This window comes from Grampus griseus (assembly GCF_964374135.1).
Source record: "Grampus griseus genome assembly, chromosome: 10".
In the NCBI taxonomy this organism is placed as follows: Eukaryota; Metazoa; Chordata; class Mammalia; order Artiodactyla; family Delphinidae; genus Grampus; species Grampus griseus.
The window spans coordinates 68,948,264-68,967,701 of NC_139004.1; the positions used below are offsets into that span (position 1 = coordinate 68,948,264).

Below are 19,438 nucleotides of genomic sequence, written 5' to 3' on the forward strand. Positions count from 1 at the left end.
TACACAATCAGACACTAATTAACTTTTTATTTAAAGAACAATCCCTAAACAACTCAATAGCCTGCTGACCTGACAAGACTACTTTTTACTTTTAAGACTAGGTAGACAAAACATATACTCAAGAGAGGCCTTAACACTCCCAGAATCACTTTATGCTGCCTTTGTCACTTCTCCCTGATACAGCTATTCCTTTAAATACTTTCCCCAAGCTCCTGCTCTGGACTGTTTCTAATATATCCACAGTATTGTGCTTGACCTTTTCAGGCTTTTCTCTGGTCTGAAAGCAAACTGATGTGCTCTTGAATTTCTAATTAGCAATATCAGAAACTGTAAGGCCCTTGAGATGATTCAGTGCCTCAACTAACCGAGGAAGGGAATGACCTGGTTAAGTGAGTCTTCTGTTTAACTAAGGAAACCTTTGTTTCAACCTCTTGTTGAAAATCTTTCTAAAATAAAAAGCAGTAGTGCACTTTTTCCCTCAAGAATATTCTAATTAATATAAAAAACACTCCTGACAATTTAAGGTCTCATCATTACAGCAAATCAATCTATGACACTATAGTGCGGTTAAAGCTATAGTATTGATCCCAAGTAACACATGAGAAATTTACTAGATTTTCACAAAATAAAACCTAACATTAGCTTGTTTTTTTTACAATTTGCTTTCATTTCTTCCACACATGGACTATAGAAATATTTCCAGATATTTTAGGCTCCGATTAAATTTTGTTTTATCAACACAACACTGTAAATCAACTATACTCCAATAAAAATTAATTTAAAAAAATTTTGGTTAATCATGGTTCACTTATATTTGTGTTATCTTGCACTTTCAACTTCACAGGAAACTTTACTTGTTAAAGAAATATAATGAGATTCACTTCAGGCTTATGCTAAATGGTAATCAAGTCCATGGGCCTCTGATAATTTCCCCTGCTGACTACTTTACCAATCAAACTTTTCTTAGAGGCAATAGCTAGATTAAACTTTCAGGTAATAAAAAACAGAATTAAACCAATTTTCCTTAAAAAAAAATTGGATCTGTGTTACTTTGCAGAATTTCCCCTTTAACAGAATGGTCAGCATAAAGAAAACAGCTATTTGAAGTAATTCTACTGTAACATTAGTTTAAATAAATCCATTCAAACCATCTAAGAGAGGTAATTATCTGGACAAATAGTTTACTGAAAAGTCAAGAGACAGATTTTATTTCACTTAAAAGTGAGCTACAGAGAAGAATTTGGGGTTTCTAGCTTCAACACAGACCTTGTCATTTCTCATTCAGGGAATGAAAAGATGCATAATTTCTAGTAGTTTTTTACATTTTATACTGAAGACATTCCCCCAATACCAGTTACCTCCCAGTCAAGTGAAATTCAAACTTTTACTTAAGGAGCAAATTTATCTCCAGCAATCTCCTTAGATTATGGTTACAGCACAATCACCTTACCACCGTAACCAGTTTTGATATCTCTACCATCAATGCCAAACAAATCGCCCATCTTCTTTCCTCAAACACTCATACTTTCAATACCCATGCTGAAGTACAGGAACCAGGTATACTTTTTAGTGCTTTCCTTCTTGAAAGGGCCACTCTAGCTTTGCTGACCACACCCAACCATTTTTAGAGTCTATAAAATGCCTGAAAGGACCCTGGACTAGGAAGCAGAAAGAAGGGTTACAATCCTCACTCTTCAACTGAATAGCCGCCACTCACCTCAGAGTCTCAGCTGACTTAACTGCCTGCCTACCCCATAGGTTATTATATTATTAACATTAAAGTACAATAGCTCTTGGCCCTGCACCTTTACCCAACAGATACTCAACTAAATAAACAGATCGAAAAATACCACAATCAGGGCAAAGATAGTACTTTCTTTGTGGACAGAAATATCAGTATCTGTCCTGTGTCTCTTAAACTAAGTTCTGTTGCTCAGGGGCATGGGCAGCCAATAATACATGTTACAACAAAAACAAAGGGTGAAACTTATTTTCAGAGAACAAACAATAGGAATATAATGTAATGCTATTATATGGAATAGTATAGTTAACTAAAATAATGTAATAAGTTACTGTATACAAAAGAGTGTTTCAATTTTAGAAGCCCAATTTAAAAGCTCTGATCTTACTAAGAGACTCATTTATAACCACAAGAGTATAGACCATATTTTTTATTGTACCTTTAATTTCCAAGAATAATGTGCTGACAGAAACTGAAGTCACTCAATTTTAACTGCAAACATATGCACTGTAATTAACAGATAGATACTCACAGCTTGCATTTCTATATAGTAGAAATGGTTCATGGAGCTGAAATTCCAAGTCTTTATTCACTGGTTCAACTAGATTGTGCATATTCAGTCGATTCACAATGGTAAAACCATGGTAAGGTGAAGCTGACCTTAGATTTAATAGAAGAAAAAAAAATCTGTTGTCATTGTTCATTTGCAGAAATGTTATCTACCTCTTTATTTCCATTTTAAAGAATGAATACAATATTGCATTATATAGTATTATTGGCACTTAAAATTGTAAACAAAAAAATCTAAGTCAGATCATACCCCTCCTCCTCTCAGAAGCTTTCTCGGTCTATCAGAGTAAAGACCAAGGTCCTGTCTAAGGCCACCAAGGCCTCAGGTGATGTGCACCCCCTTGACTTCATCTTCTATGCCTCTTCCCTGTTCCTCCTGCTCCAGCCACACTGGGCTCCTTGCCATTCTTCCTACAGGTATGTTTCCACCTAAAGACCTCTGCCTGGGCCACTGGCCTAGAATCTAGAGTTATCCCATTTCCCACAAGCCTTTGGTAAACTGTCCTGTTCTCACTGAGGCCTACTAGAGAACTACCCTTTTTAATGCTCCCAAACTCAATACCTCTAATCCTCCTCTCTCTTTTTCCATACCACTTATTATTTTTTGTATTTATTGTCCTTCTCCACTAAACTGTAAATTCCATGAAAATAGGGTTGTCATTTTTTTAGATATGTCCCAAGACAGACATATAGTATATGTTTAATAAACATATGCTCAATAAAAATATAATTTATTTTAAATATGTTGCAGGATTGGTTATAATTATTGCCCACCATTACAATGATTTTTCTTACATCAAATGTGAGACCTATGGAAAAACCTGAGTTACAAAGAAAATGCTTCGAATCCTACAATAAGAAACACGCTTGGTTCTCATATCAGGATGATTCAGCATATGATCCTTTAGATATTTCTCACTTGTATACAACACTTTACGGTTTCTCACTTGTTTCTCTGTATACACTTGTTTCACTGAATCCTTTAGGTTTTCTGATTCCAAATCCAGGCTTCTTTTATACTAAGGTCTCTCCAAATCGACATTCTGACATCCTGGTATATATTTATCCAAAGTATATAAAATGTTCTCACATTTCCCAAATAGAGTTTCTCTGGTCTCCTTTTATTACAATCAATACTGTGTAAGCCTCCATAAATTTCATCAAATCAAGTCGCTCACTAAACTAAATTTCATCTTCTATAACCGGTGGATCTGTACTCTACTGTAACAATAAGGCCAGCAAAGCACTTTCCAAGTACCAACATTCTAACAACAGTTGAAGAGCTTCTAGACATTTATATTGGTAATGAAGACTAATGAAGTAGGTGAAGGGTAAAGTGTTTTTTTTTTTAAAGGAGAAAGATGAATAACAGCAAACAAAATGTCAAAAAATAAAAAGTAACATCAAAGCATATACATTTAAAGGAAGAAAAAGATCAGTATTTTTAGACAAGATCTCAAAGTTGTACAGCAAAATTTAGAAGAATATTTGACAAATTCTTGTTAATAACCATCAGTGGAGAAATGGAGAAAGGCAATCCATAAAAGATAACTCACAATACACACACACAGGGAAAGAACCAGGTATCAGTAATAACTCCTGCTGAGTTCCCTAAGCTTTAGAAACCAAAGGAAGGAACCTACCTCAGTCAGAGCAAGACCTAAGAGGGATCCAAGAAAACAAGGAACTCCAATGACTAACATACCCTGTCAGCTGCCTTTAGGCCAAGAAAGTTGCCGAACAAAACACAAGCTGCATTTACAAACCAATCATTTTTTTAAAAATCATGTTTTAAGACAATAATTCTCAGAAAAGTTAAAAATAAAAAATGTGCAATTATGAATAATCTAGGCTTTCTAAAGGACTCTCAAACTAAAAATACATATTACTACAAACACTGACAAAATCCAAAACTTTTGCGGGTAGATGGAAAGGGGACAGAACCAGAGTCTTAGAAGATAACTTTTTGTTTAGTAATCACACAACAGCTAGTCCATCTATTCTCTTTATCTCAACTATTTTTCTCAATGTATTCTATTTTTCTTAATATGGGGGGAGGGAGAAAGGCAACTGCTTTAGACTCATTCATTACTAGAAAATGTTTTCCATTTTGCTAGGTTCCTAAATAAATTCTAGTTCTGTTTGATTTTGAATCATGGGAAGTGTCAAAGAAAGGACATTACTTGGTAAGGATCTCACAGCAAGGGATGGATGAATACTTGAAGGGTCAAGCAGCAAGGTCCCAAAGACAAATATACAATAGGGTTGAATCACTCCATATGACACCATTCACCATCAAATTTAAAAAAAAAAAAAATTAAAAAAAAACTTTTTAAAAAAGCTTACCTTCGATATACAAATAAGGTCCCTTCTATATCAGTCTTCTCCTATAATAGACAATGAGATGATTAGTTTTTTTTCCCATAATCTAACCCCAAGTAGTCCCAATGGAGAAGAGATACTTCATGTTTAAGATCAACTTATTTATTTTAAAATTAATCACTTTGAACAGGTCAAGTAGGTCTTCTCCACAGACTACTATTACCAGTTTCTTTTGTATCCTTTCTATTCTATTGATGTGTATTAACTGATATGCAATGTTCTATCTAGCAACACGCCTGTATCTGCAGCAATTTCCCTTTCCTTTTTTAAAATTTAAAGGAGAAAAATTCTAGAATTAGCTTTCACTTTTTAAAACTAAAATGTTTTAGCCAAATTTCTTAATTTTAAAGCCAAGGTCCTGTATAAAGCAATTTCTTCACCTTTAAAGTTTATCAAAGTTACTAGGGGAAAAAAAAAAACATTTTCTTATAGGACACTTTGTTTCATCATTGGGGAATTTTGGTATATTTTTATGAGTAGCAAATTTTGTAGCAAATTTAGTTAAGAGTTACTTTCAAACACAATTAGTTTGTTATTTTTAAAACTGTGTTGAAGAATCATGAATATTGAAACTATACTCTGTCTTAGTGTAATTCTTATAGGTCTTACAAATAATTAAAAACTTTTTTTTAGCTTAAAGTAAATGTTTTGATTAACAAAGTACAACTCATCATCCTTCACTTGCTGTGACAAGAGCGTATTTAGGTTTTAAACACAGTTACAGGGGCTTCCCTGGTGGCGCAGTGGTTGGGAGTCCGCCTGCCGATGCAGGGGACACGGGTTCGTGCCCCGATCCGGGAAGATCCCACATGCCATGGAGCGGCTGGGCCCATAAGCCATGGCCGCTGAGCCTGTGCGTCCGGAGCCTGTGCTCCGCAACAGGAGAGGCCACAACAGTGAGAGGCCTGCATACCGCAAAAACAAACAAACAAACAAAACCACACAGTTACAATGTTTTTAAAAAAGCAAAAGAAACACGTTAGTCTACAGTTCACAGCCCAGATAGGACTTAAATGGTTTAAGGTAATCAACAAACTTAGCAAACTTAAATGTCAGCCATATAAAATTGAATTTGCTGGGATGAAAAAATAATTTTAAAAAATATTTACCATCTTGATTTCTTCCAGGAGTATTGCCCTAGCTTAAACATCATAATGAAACTTTTCCTTACTAAAAATTCAGAGGCTTTTTCTTGCCTTTCAAACTTTATTAGTGCAAGAAATTGGTAATCAACGGTTTCACAATGAAAGAAAACGCCCAAATAAACCACTGTGCAAAGTTACAACTCACTGTAAAATAACAATGAGAGAAGAGACTTTGGTTATACTCCATGTACCATGACCCAAATGAATAATGGCAGCTTATTTTTCAGTTCAGGTTATTATAGCTTGTATTTCATATTTAAAGGTGAATAACAATTAAAATTCCAAAATATTGGAAGTCTGTGACAAACTAGAAATAAAAGCCTAAGTCCATGCCCCAAATAATAAGTCCATGCCCCAAATCTTCACCATTTGTCTGCAACCCATATTACAAAAATTCATACGTAGAGCAAGAAAAATGATTAAGAACGATTCAAACTAAAGCAATGTCTAAAACAGCCACACTTAAAAAAAAAATCTATAATTTTGTTCTCTTTAGCTTCCCATACCTCCTTCTCTTACAGGAGGTGAAGGAAAGAAGATAAAGTAAAGCAAGATGACTTTGAAAACTCTCTTTATCTGAATTAACTGTTTATAAATGCCAAATGATTTTTCACAAAATTACTAATTAACTATAACCTATGTATCTGCACTATGTTGTAAAGGACATACTACGATAATAATCTTTCAGTTTTGTTAGTATAAAGATTTCAATTCTTACTGAAACGTTAACGTCAATCATTAATTCGATCCAACAAATATTTACGGATTATTTCCTAAGTAAAGCCTATATAGCTGAATGAGTTAATCAAGAAGGTTCAATTTTTTTTTTAAGGGAAATTTTGTTACCTTTATTTGTTTGGCCACTTGCACGGCTTGTGGGATCTTAGTTCCCCGACAAGGGATCGAACCCGGGCACCCTGAAGCGGAAGTGCGGAGTCCTAACCACTGGACCGCCAGGAAATTCCCTAATTATGTTATTTAAACAACGGACGAAGCTTCAAACGGGCTAACAAGTCAGTGGACAAACTGAATGCAACTTTTCGGATCCTCTCCCGTGCAAAACAGACAAAAAGTACTTAGTCTGATGGGTGCATTCAGAGGTGACATCACCAGCAGCACTGCTGAACAGACACAGGGTCTCTTTTCCAAAGGTTTCAAGGTAATCCAATTAACATGGAAGTCATTTTCCTAAGCGCCTTGAAATCTTTTCCAAACTCTGGAAATACAGTGTAGTTCGATAAATGCAGGACTTATCCCCAACCCCTCTCTTCCAATAATTGAAACTAACTGGATTTCAAGCTCTAAATCCAAATGACCTCTGAGAAGGGAGCCCTTATTTATGTCTATTGGGGAGAGAGAAGGAGTGTTTATTTTATAGATTATGTATATATACTTTATCTAATAACTCTCAAAGCTTCAAACACAATCTTTCAGGCATCTTTATGACTCCACCAGTCTCATATCCTCTAACACACCTGCAAAAAAGGCAAGTCGCCCACATCCTCGAACCGGACCCCATGGGGCTGATCCTCTTCCAACCCTCCCCTCTATCAGCTTTTCCCCCGGATGTTTGGACCTACTTCTCTCGCTCCTCTCGCCCAATCTCCGGCTCCGCCGACACCCCTCAGGTGCCAGCCGGACTCTTCTCTAGTCCCTGGCCTCGCCCCTGCCGCCGTGGCCTCCTTCATCGGCCCCCACCCAGAACGGTCCGCGCGGCCCCTTTAAGAGGCGGCGGCCGGGCGGGCGACTTCAACGGCCTGGCTGCACTCACCCACTGGTTGGCCTTGGGGCAGAAGGTGTACAGTGCGACCTGGCCCGTGAGGTCTGCGATGCTGGTGATGTAGGGGTCGTGTTGCTTCAAGGCCGCTAGGCTCATCTCTTGCCCAGCTCGACTCAGCGACTCCATCTTGAATTCCGGAACCTAGCCCCTCTGGCGGGGGCGGAGTCGCGGACAGGAAGGTGCCATGGAGCCAAAGTTCCCCCAGCTGCGTCAGCACCCTCATCTTCCGCCTCAAAGCCGGGCCTCGCGGCGAGGCGGTACGTCAGCTATTATGCTCCGCTGCGCCCACGCCCGGGGCGCTGGGTTCCAGTGTCGTCAGGTCCCAGTGGACCTACCGTGCGGGTTGGCGTATGCCGCCGCGTAGCCGAGCTGGTAGGACGGGACTCAGTTGCTTCTCTTCCGCTGGCTGAAAGGTCCCGGCGCCCGGATCAAGGCTGCTCGGGAGCTTTCTCCAGCGTTCCTGCCGGACTAGGCTCCCAGGGCCGCAGAATGGAAACCTCGCTGTGGCAAGGCAGTGCTCCACCGTGAGTTTAGAAAGCACAGAGAAGCGGACAGGAAGGAGGGAGGGAACCCCGAAAATTACCTCAGATCTCGGCTCTCTTCGTGTTTTTATGAAGGAAAATTTTGATAAAAGCCAAACTAACCCGCCTGTAACTATACAGGAGTGTCTTTTATTATCCACGTTTACTTATTTTCCTCGTGTGAATCCCACGAAAATATTTCTATCCAGTCTTGGAAAGAGCCCGTGAAGGCTTGAGTTTGTCTTGGATCGTTTAAAGCTTTAAAACAATAACTCATTATTTTAGCAAACATCTGTTGAGCATTTTAAGGCATTTTAAAGGGCCAGGTACTAGCTGAAGAGGAAAACGAGGCTTGTAAGGTATAGGGAGCTCTGCCCCACCGCCGACTTGTTAAAAAACATTTTCTTATAGAAAAGATACCCCAATGGAATGGAAAATTTTTGACAGAAAAAAAAAAAAAGAAAAAGGATAGTAGTTGTATTGTTGATGATTTTACATCCCAAGGCCATTTGTTAATGGAAAGATACTTCATGTCTTACATTCTTTGCAGAATCACGTTACATATACAAATGCAGACAAGGAAACATGTATCATTCATTTACCGTTCATTAAGCAAGTATTTATTGAACTCCTAATTGTGAAAGGGTAGCCCCCTGGAAGCTTCAAAGACAACTTTCTAGCTCTGGGAGAAACTGAAAGAAGTAGGGGCAATGCTAGAGACCTTTCACTTGAAACCGAGAGGATGGAGCCACTAACTTCATCTGGTCAGGAAAGTATAGGAAGCCTTCATGGAGGAGATGATGTTTGAATTAATGTTTCAGGGATGAGTAGGAATTCATCAGAGACGAAAGGCAAGGGCTTCCTTTCATCTCACAGTCTAATGGTAGAAAAGTGTTCATCCTCATTTGCTGGTTGATTTAATTGAAGCTGGGTGGAGAAATCACTGGCTAGTTGTTCCACACTAGTCAGGGGGGATCTGGTATTAGAATCCAGGGACTACTGCCTGCTACCCCAGGGTCCTTTTATCCACACTATGGCTGCCTTTCTTCATAGTGGAGGCAGACCCCTACATCCCCTCTACCTACTTTTCTTTTTTTTTAACTTTTTATTTTATATTGGAGTATAGTTGATTAACAATTTTGTGTTAGTTTCAGGTGTACAACAAAGTGACTCAGGTATACATATATATGTATCTATTCTTTATCAAATTCTTTTCCCATTTAGGTTGTTACAGAATATTGAACAGAGTTCCCTGTGCTCTACAGTAGGTCCTTGTTGGTTATCCATTTTAAATATGGCAGTGTGTATATGTCAATCCCAAACTCCCTGACTATCCCTCCCCCCCACCTACTTTCAAGGGAACATTTAAACAATCTGTACCCTAATTTTTTTTTAATTGTATTTTTTGAATAAGTAATACATTCCCTTGGTACAGAATTCAAAGGCACACCTGAAACAGAATATAGGTGTTTTTAATTCTTATTTTTTAATTGAGGTAGAGTTGACATATAACATTATATTAGTTTCAGGTGTGCAACGTAATGATTTGATATTTGTATATATTGTAAAATGATCACCACAATAGTCCAGTTAACATCCATCACCACACATAGTTACACATTTTTTTTCTCATGATGACAGCGTTCAAGATCCACTCTCTTAGCTACTTTCAAATACGCAGTACAGTATTACCTGTAGTTACCATGCTGTACATTACATTCTTGTGCCTTATTCATTCGTTTTTTTCTTATGTAGATTTCCTGAAATGATCTAGGACATTTCCTTCTTTATTTATTAAATATATATTTTTGATTGAACAGGGCTAGACTAGTGAAGAACACCAAGTTATTTTAGGGAGTTTTCATATTCAGAATAGAAAATTGCTTCGAAATGCATGTTTGCATGGCCCCAAACATGTTAATGTTGACTTTGATGCCCTATACAGCTCTTAAGATATATTAAAGAGAATGTGAGTATTTTGGAATTGAAAATCTTTCTCATTTACTTTGAAGCCTGACTTTGCCTTATATTTGTGAATGAAACCTTAAGACCTTTCCCATGTCTTTTAGACCAGGGGTCCCCAACCCCCAGGCCTCGGACCTGTAGTGGTCCAGGAACCAGGCCGCACAGCAGGAGATGAGCAGTGGGCTAGGGAGCGAAGCTTTGTCTGCCACTCCCCATTGCTCTCCATTGCTCTGAACAATTCCCCACCCCCCACCCCATCCGTGGAAAAATTGTCTTCCATGAAATTGGTCCCTGGTGCCAAAAAGGTTGGGGACCACTATTTTAGACAATAGGCTTTGAGAGGTCAGAGATTCCATCTCAGTCTATTAGGTCTCCAGTACCTAACACAGCCCCGGCAAAGAGTAGACTCTCAATAAATACTGGTGAATGAATGTTGTCTTAAAACCCAACTCCCTTAAGGCCATGGAAGAGACTTGTGGGAGGGGTGGGGAGGTGGGTGGCTGGGATCATGTGATCAGAGGTGGGAAGGAGTCTTACTCTGCACTGGAAGACCTTTGGTAACATTTGCGTTGTGTTCCATGAATGACAGTTTTTTAATAAAAATAATTCAAAATATGAAAACCTAAAACCCAATCAGTCCAACCCATGTGTCTCCCACTCTGAGTGGTTCTGTGGTAGAAAATAAAACTTGCCATTTAAAACCATGGGCTCTAGGTCCACGATGGTGGACAAGTTGATTTCCACTAGACCTAGAGCCTCAGTATACCCTCATTGTAATACATCAGCAAGCTAAATGACACACCCACAGGAGCCATGGCAGTTCCGAGGCTGACCATAAAAGGCCAATAAGTGGGCTGTGGCCCAGTTCCTAGAAATCTCTACCCCTTTCCCAAAATTGTTGGAATAATCCTCCCACTCATTAGCCTATGAAATACCCAGCCTATGAAAAGTAACCACCCCCACACCTTGGGGCCTCTCACCTTCTGAGATGGCCCACATTTTGTCTATGGAGTGTGTATCTCCCTGAATAAACCTTTCATTTAAAAAAAATAAAATCATGGGCTGTAAGGTAAAGGGCACAAAAATACATCTACCAGCTGTGTAGCTTTGTCAGTCCCAGACTTCCCATTTCTCCAGTGTCAAATCCCAAGTCCTTGCCATGGCCTAGGAGGAGACTTCGCTGGGCCTGGTCTCTTGCTTTCTTTCCATCTCCATTTTCTGTGAATTGCTCTTTCAAATTTTCCATCCCAGCCCACTGACTGACGTGTGCTAAATGAGTCTAGTCTCAGGGCCTTTGCACTTGTTGTTCTCCCTTTCTGGAACATTCTTTTTTTTTTTTTTTTGCGGTACGTGGGCCTCTCACTGTTGTGGCCTCTCCCATTGCGGAGCACAGGCTCCGGACGCGCAGGCTCAGCGGCCATGGCTCACGGGCCTAGCCGCTCTGCGGCTTTTTTTTTCAATTAAGGGATGTGGGATCTTCCCGGGCTGGGGCACAAACCTGTGTCCCCTGCATCAGCAGGCAGACTCTCAACCACTGTGCCACCAGGGAAGCCCTGGAACATTCTTGTCTCTGATATCCCTGTGATATAATAATGGCTCATTTCCCCACTTTCTTCATAGCACTTATCTGTGAGTTGTAGTTATTATATTCACTTTTGTCTGTCTCATCAGCTTAGTGAAGCAGGAACCATGTCTGTCTTGTTTACTATCACATTTTGACACAGAAGCCAGGCTTAATAAGTGTTTGTTGGATTAAATGGAATGTTAAGTTGATTTCTATCTACCACATAAACCTGAGAGAAGGGATGGTTGTTTCAGCTCTACAGCCAACAAAACATTTGTTTGTCATAAGTCTCAACAAATAATCATGATTGATTTACTTGTATTATTAATATAATTTTTTGTTTCTTAGGCTCTATGCTTATCGCTTTTAGTATAGACCAGAATTCAGCATCTTTTCACTCTTGCAACTTTCTCCCTGTCCATTTTCTCTCCATCTCTGTCTCCTCTCTCTTTCTCTCCTCCCTGTCCCCTTCTTTCTCAGATATTTTTTTAATTTTTAAAATTTATTTATTTTTTGGTTGTGTTGGGTCTTCGTTGCTGTGTGTGGGCTTTCTGTAGTTGCAGCAAACAGGAGCTACTCTTCATTGCAGTGCGTGGGCTTCTCATTGTGGTGGCTTCTCTTGTTGCAGAGCACGGGCTTCTAGGCATGTGGGCTTCAGTAGTTGTGGCACACAGGCTCAGTAGTTGTGGCTCATGGGCTTAGTTGCTCCACAGCATGTGAGATCTTCCCAGACCAGGGATCGAACCCTTGTCCCCTGCATTGGCAGGCGGATTCTTAACCACTGCGCCACCAGGGAAGTCCTCTTTCTCAGATTTCAAACATTTATTCTAAAAGTATCTGCTTAGGGACTTCCCTGGTGGTCTAGTGGTTAAGACTCCACATTCCCAATGCAGGGAGCCCAGGTTCGATTCCTGGTCAGGGAACTAGATCCCACATGCCACAACTAAGACCTGGCGCAGCCAAATAAATAAATAATTTAAAAAATAAATGAAAGTATCTGCTTATTACTGTTTACCTTTGTAGGCAGAGAAAGCAAGCTAACTAATTTTCCCAAGGTCCAATAATGATTCATTTGCTGAGCTGGAATTAGCATCTTCTAGCCTTGGTTTCCAGGTAGATCATGTATCTTGCTACTATTCTGCCAGGCACACTCTTAAATTACACTGGATACACATGAGTGAAATTTGTTTTCCTTATGCTGCTGTTTCACTGTTGATATTTATTTTATATGATGGATATCCAAAAGGTTGTGGAGTTACTATAAAACTCCTTACCTCGTCCTTGCCAGATGATTAGGACGGTAGTTCTTTCCTTCAATTTCTCCAGAAAGGCCTCTGACCTCTGTATTTTATTTATTTATTTATTTTTGATGTGTACTTTATTTTATTATTTTTTATACAGCAGGTTCTTATTAGTTACCAATTTTATGCATATTAGTGTATACATGTCAATCCCAATCTCCCAATTCATCCTACCACCACCTCCCCCTCCCCGCTTTCCCCCCTTGGTGTCCATACATTTGTTCTCTACATCTGTGTCTCTATTTCTGCCTTGCAGACCTGTTCATCTGTACCATTATTCTAGATTCCACATATATGCATTAATATACAATATTTGTTTTTCTCTTTCTGATTTACTTCACTCTGTATGACAGTCTCTAGGTCTCTAGGTATTTGTTGCTTGTAGATTTTCTTTTTTTTTCAATTAATTAATTAATTTTTTTATTTTCGGCTGCATTGGGTCCTCATTGCAGTGCGCGGGTTTTCTCTAGCTACCGTGAGCGGGGGCTACTCTTTGTTGCGGTGCTTGGGCTTCTCATTGTCGTGGCTTCTCTTGTTGTGGAGCACGGGCCCTAGGCGCGCAGGCTTCAGTAGGTGTGGCACGCGGGCTCCAGAGTGCAGGCTCAGGAGTTGTGGTGCACGGGCTTAGTTGCTCTGCAGCATGTGGGATCTTCTGGACCAGGGATTGAATCCGTGTCTCCTGCATTGGCAGGTGGATTCTTAACCACTGTGCTACGAGGGAAGCCCTGTTTGTAGATTTTCTGATGATGCCCATTCTAACCGGTGTGAGGTGATACCACATTGTAGTTTTGATTTGCATTTCTCTAATGATTAGTGATGTTGAGCAGCTTTTCATGTGCCTCTTGGCCATCTGTATGTCTTCTTTGGAGAAATGTCTATTTAGGTCTTCTGCCCACTTTTTGATTGGGTTGTTTGTTTTTTTAATGTTGAGCTGCATGAGCTGTTTATATATTTTGGAGATTAATTCTTTGTTCGTTGATTTGTTTGCAAATATTTTCTCCCATTCTGAGGGTTGTCTTTTCATCTTGTTTATAGTTTCCTTTGCTGTGCAAAGGCTTTTAAATTTCATTAGGTCCCATTTGTTTATTTTTGTTTTTATTTCCATCACTCTAGGAGGTGTGTCAAAAAAGATCTTGCTGTGATTTATGTCAAAGAGTGTTCTTCCTATGTTTTCCTCTAAGAGTTTTATAGTGTCCGGTCTTACATTTAGGTCTTTAATCCATTTTGAGTTTATTTTTGTGTATGGTGTTAGGGAGTGTTCTAATTTCATTCTTTTACATGTAGCTGTCCAGTTTTCCCAGCACCACTTATTGAAGAGACTATCTTTTTTCCATTGTATATCATTGCCTCCTTTGTCATAGATTAGTTGACCATAGGTGCGTGGGTTTATCTCTGGGCTTTCTATCCTGTTCCATTGATCTATATTTCTGTTTTTGTGCCAGTACCATATTGTCTTGATTACTGTAGCTTTGTAGTATAGTCTGAAGTCAGGGAGTCTGATTCCTCCAGCTCCATTTTTTCCCCTCAAGATTGCTTTGGCTATTTGGGGTCTTTTGTGTCTCCCTACAAATTTTAAGATTTTTTGTTCTAGTTCTGTAAAAAATGTCATTGGTAATTTGATAGTGATTGCATTGAATCTGTAGATTGCTTTGGGTAGTATAGTCATTTTCACAATATTGATTCTTCCAATCCAAGAACATGGTATATCTCTCCATCTGTTTGTGTCATCTTTGATTTCTTTCATCAGTGTCTTATAGTTTTCTGAGTACAGGTCTTTTACCTCCTTAGGTAGGTTTATTCCTAGGTATTTCATTCTTTTTTTTGCAGTGGTGAATGGAATTGGTTCCTTAATTTCTCTTTCTGATATTTCATTGTTAGTGTATAGGAATGCAAGAGATTTCTGTGCATTAATTTTGTATCCTGCAACTTTACCAAATTCATTGATTAGCTCTAGTAGTTTTCTGGTGGCATCTTTAGGATTCTCTATGTATAGTATCATGTCATCTGCAAACGGTGACAGTTTTACTTCTTCTTTTCCAATTTGTATTCCTTTTATTTCTTTTTCTTCTCTGATTGCCATGGCTAGGACTTCTAAAACTATGTTGAATAATAGTGGTGAGAGTGGACATCCTTGTCTTGTTCCTGATCTTAGAGGAAATGCTTTCAGTTTTTCACCATTGAGAATGATATTTGCTGTGGGTTTGTCATATATAACCTTTATTATGTTGAGGTAGTTTCCCTCTATGCCCACTTTCTGGAGAGTTTTCATCATAAACTGGTGTTGAATTTTGTCAAAACCTTTTTCTGCATCTATTGAGATGATCATATGGTTTTTATTCTTCTATTTGTTAATATGGTGTATCACATACATTGACTTGTATATATTGAAGAATCCTTGCTTCCCTGGGATAAATCCCACTTGATCATGGTGTATGATCCTTTTAATGTGTGGTTGGATTCTGTTTGCTAGTATTTTGTTGAGGATTTTTGCATCTATTTTCATCAGTGATATTGGTCTGTAATTTTCTTTTTTTGTAGTATCTTTGTCTGGTTTTGGTATCAGGGTGATGGTGGCCTCGTAGAATGAGTTTGGGAGTGTTCCTTCTTCTGCAATTTTTTGGAAGAGTTTGAGAAGGATGGGTGTTAGCTCTTCTCTTAATGTTTGATAGAATTCACCTGTGAAGCCATCTGGTCAGACCTCTGTATTTTAAAATGTTACTCTATGAAAGTATTTTAAGTGGTGTTAGATGTTTTCTAGAATTACATTTCTGATATGTTGAACTAGTTAAATCTGTCAATTCTGGAGCAGAAATAATAGTACTTTCAACTAGGAAGAAAGAAATGGCTTTCCCATATGGAATAATGTAGTGAGAATAAAAGAACATGGGATTAGAACAACATTTATTTCATCCCTCTATTGCCAGGAAAGATTGCATTTAACATGGTGTTCTTGATAATGTTCTTTGGTAGAAAGTTCTATGTTGTTTACTGTTACTTTACCCAATGTAATGTTTCAAATTACCAATAACATAGCAATGTCATAAACAACAGCAGGATATTTAACTGATACACTGCTTATCCATGGAACTCAAAGTGCTTCATAGGTACACTGTGGAAGGAAGATAAAAATGGAGTCGGTATTGCTAAGAGAGCTCTCTAAATTGCAGCAGGGAGGCCACTGAGGAAGTATGACTTATGCATGCCTCAGACTGTATGGAATCTGACCTTTTGACCACTTAGTGTCCTAACACAATCATCCAGAACATCTACCAGAAACTCAAGGTAATTATCAGACCCTTACCCTAAAATAACGCATCATTACTTAAGGACAGATATTTCCCTTCTTGCATCAGAGTCAATCACATTTCTTGCCAGGAACTTTAACAACGTTGTGGCTTTCGTCTTTAGAAGCCCCTGACTCTTTCTCTTCCACAGAACACTCTTTTGGTTTTACCCATATCTGTGTCTCCCGAATTCTAAGACTTCAAATAAACTCTTTTCTTATTTGAAACCTTATTATTTATTTTCTTTCTTTCTTCTTCTTTTTTTTTTTTTTTGTCGATGATAAATACACACAAGCCCTCAAGATTGGTACATGGATGTAGACAATTGTACAGGAAGGAGCTCAGAGGCCCAGGATTAGTTGACTTGCCTCTGGCGGAGATTGTCTGCCATTCACCAACAATCCTTTTATCCATTTCCATTGACTGAGGCATAGCTAGGCTTCACTTACCAAGCTCCTTTGGCTTCCCTTTGCCTCTATGACCAAAATCAGACCAGTAGAATATTGGCAAAAGTGCTGTGTGTCTGCTCTAGGCCAAGGCTTAAAGGAGAACCTTGCCCTTCCAGACTTTCTTTTACCCCTTCTGTTGACTGGGTGCAGGCCACTGTGAGGACCTGAGGAATGGCAGAGACAAGGGATGAAAAGAGCTGACACCCTGAATCACCACACAAAGGGCAGCTGCCTGCCTAAGAGGGTACCCTTCTCAGACTATTATAGGAATGACAAGCAGGCTCTGTTAGGTTTGCATGATATACTTCAGGGTCTTTTTGTTACCTGAGCCCAGCTGATCTGAACTATTTTACCATCCAGTTTGTTTAGAGAGTACCAATAACATTTCAATTTTCTGAAGTAGAATTAAAATGAAGCATATAATTTACCAGAACACTTCTTAGTGGTTTGACAACAAGTCAAGATTATAAAAGAATTCAAGCCAAAACTCTGCATTTACAATCAGTTACAGGCACAAATTTGCAGAGTCACGAAGTGGCTAAGGACCAAAAATATTTTACCTTATACCATTAGAAAACTGATTTTATAATTCCATCATGAAAAACCTCTAAGCCAAATGGTAGACTGTCCTTATCAATGGGAGATTCCGAAGATACTCTCAGACTTCTTTTCTTACACCCTTATTTTTCGCAATTAAAAGGCAAGCATTTATTTATTTCCTTGTAATTAGATTTTGGGTTTAAATTTTTTATTTTATTTTATATTAGAGTACACTTGATTTAAAATGTTCTGTCATTTTCAGGTGTACAGCAAAGTGATTCAATTATACATATATCTATTCTCTTACAAATTATTTTTATACTATGCTATTACAGAACGTTGAGCAAAGAACCCTGTGCTATACAAGGGGTCTTTGTTGATTATCTAATTTTAAAAAGGCAGAGTGTGCACATCAATCCCAAACTCCCAATATATCTCTCAAGCTGCCCGCCCCCCAAATTTCCACTTGGTGACCGTAGGTTTCTTTTCTAACTACTGAGACTTATTTCGGTTTTCAAAATTAGGTCATTTGTATCAATTTTTAGAATCCACATATAAATATGATATAATATTTGTCCACTCTGTCTGACTTACTTCACTTCGTATGATCTTCTCTAGGTCCATCCGAGATGCTGCAAATGGCATGATTTTATTCTTTTCTAGGGCTGAGTAGTATTTCATCGTAGATGATCGCACATGATCTTTACCCATTCATCTCTGGGTGGACGTTTCGGTTCCCTCCGTGTCGTGGCTATTGTAAATGGTGCTTCAGTCAATGGCAAGTGCATGTAACTTTTCCAGTCCTGGTTTTCTGCAGATATACACCCAGGACTGGGCTAGCAGGATCACATGGCAGCTCCATTTTTTTGTTTTCTAAGGAACCTCTACACTGTTTTCCACAGTAGCTCTACCAATTTACATTTCCCCCCGGTAGTGTAGGGGGTTCCCTTTTCTCACGGTCTCTCCAGCATGCCTTGTTTCCAGACCTTTAGAGGATGGCCACTGTGACTAGTGTGGGGTGATAGGTCGTGGTAGCTGTGATGGGCATTTCTCTAAAAATTAGCAAAGTTGAACAGCTTTTTCTGTTCCCGTTTGGACACAGCGTGCGCGTGCAGTGTGCGGGTAGAAACTGGCTTATTGAAAGTCGGCCCTGTTTGATTCTTTTGCGATTACCCACCCCAGGACATTTCTTGAGGGCAGGTGTTATTTCCAGCCCCGCAGGCCTTGTGAGTATGAAGTGTCCAGAAGCCCGGGTTGAAACTTGTCGTTACGGGCCGTGGCCACAAGGTGGCAGCATTTCATCATGCCCGCCTCCGGTTCCTCTGGCCACCAGAGCCTTAGCCAAAGTGGTGTTCCTGGGCTGGAAATTACGGTGAATGGGCCTGCAGAGACACCCAAAAGTTTCTGTCTCATTGCTTCTTCCTTCAGTCCCTCCCCCGGACTCATCCCAAGGCCTGCAACACCCCGATGTGCTGTCGGCTGAAGGTGGGGCGGTGACTCTAAGGAAAAAGGCTGGAGTTGGGAACCTTAGCAGCAGGAGACGTGGACACCAAGGGACTTTTCCAAGCTCTTCCAGCCCAGAGGGTCCAGCATCCTTGGGTGCACTCGGTCTGCTTTAGCCGTAGGAGGGCCTGCCTGGATGTGGAGTTTGTGGTGCCATCCAGAGGGGATGAGGCGCTCCAGGTTGCAAAGGAGGCTCATGTGCCTGCACATCCTCCCTAGGTCCCTCAGCCCTATGGTGGGCCAGCCTTGGGTCCCAGGCTGCTCAGACTCCAGGGAGGTGACAAAAGCCTAGGTAACCGGAGCCTGAGGAGAATATTATAAGAATTTCTTCCTGGGTTTGTTTGTTTTTTAATTTGATTTTATTTTTCTATTGGAGTATATTTGATTCATAATGTTTGTTTCTTTTAGTTGTACCACAAGAGGATTCAGTTATACATATAGATATATTTATTCTGTTTTGGTTCCTTACCCTCATAGAGTTTGACACAGTGTTTAGTTAAATTTACTATGGTCTGCAGTTGGTATGTGTTTATTATTTATTTTATATATATTAATATGTTCGTGTTAATCCCAGTCTCCCAATTTATCCCTCCCCACCTCCTTTCCCTTTGGTAACCATAAGTTTTTTTTTCCTAATTCTGTGAGTTTGTTTTAGTTTTATAAATTAGTTTTTTTGTTTCTATTTTTAGATTC

At 39.3% G+C, this 19,438-nt stretch overlaps 2 protein-coding genes across 3 annotated transcripts in view; one reads left to right on the forward strand and one right to left on the reverse strand.

Annotated features, from left to right (window-relative positions):
- Positions 1–7,767, reverse strand: part of DCP1A (decapping mRNA 1A) — a 61,134-nt gene extending 53,367 nt beyond the window's left edge. Inside the window, exons 1-3 of one of the 2 annotated variants that reach the window (XR_014297383.1) lie at positions 7,610–7,745; positions 4,658–4,698; positions 2,274–2,401 (exon numbers count right to left, since the gene is read on the reverse strand). Coding sequence is in view for 1 of the 2 variants with exons in the window: in XM_082664927.1 (XP_082521053.1) it covers positions 2,274–2,401; positions 4,658–4,698; positions 7,610–7,744 (304 nt within the window). In the remaining variant the exon portion in view is untranslated. Of the gene's footprint in view, positions 1–2,273; positions 2,402–4,657; positions 4,699–7,609 lie in introns of both variants that reach the window. The other variant, XM_082664927.1, reaches the window with a different exon arrangement.
- CACNA1D (calcium voltage-gated channel subunit alpha1 D) overlaps positions 1–19,438 on the forward strand; it is a gene marked incomplete at its 5' end in the record, with an annotated part of 447,563 nt that overhangs the window by 6,786 nt on the left and 421,339 nt on the right. The gene's annotated exons all lie outside the window — the stretch shown is intronic.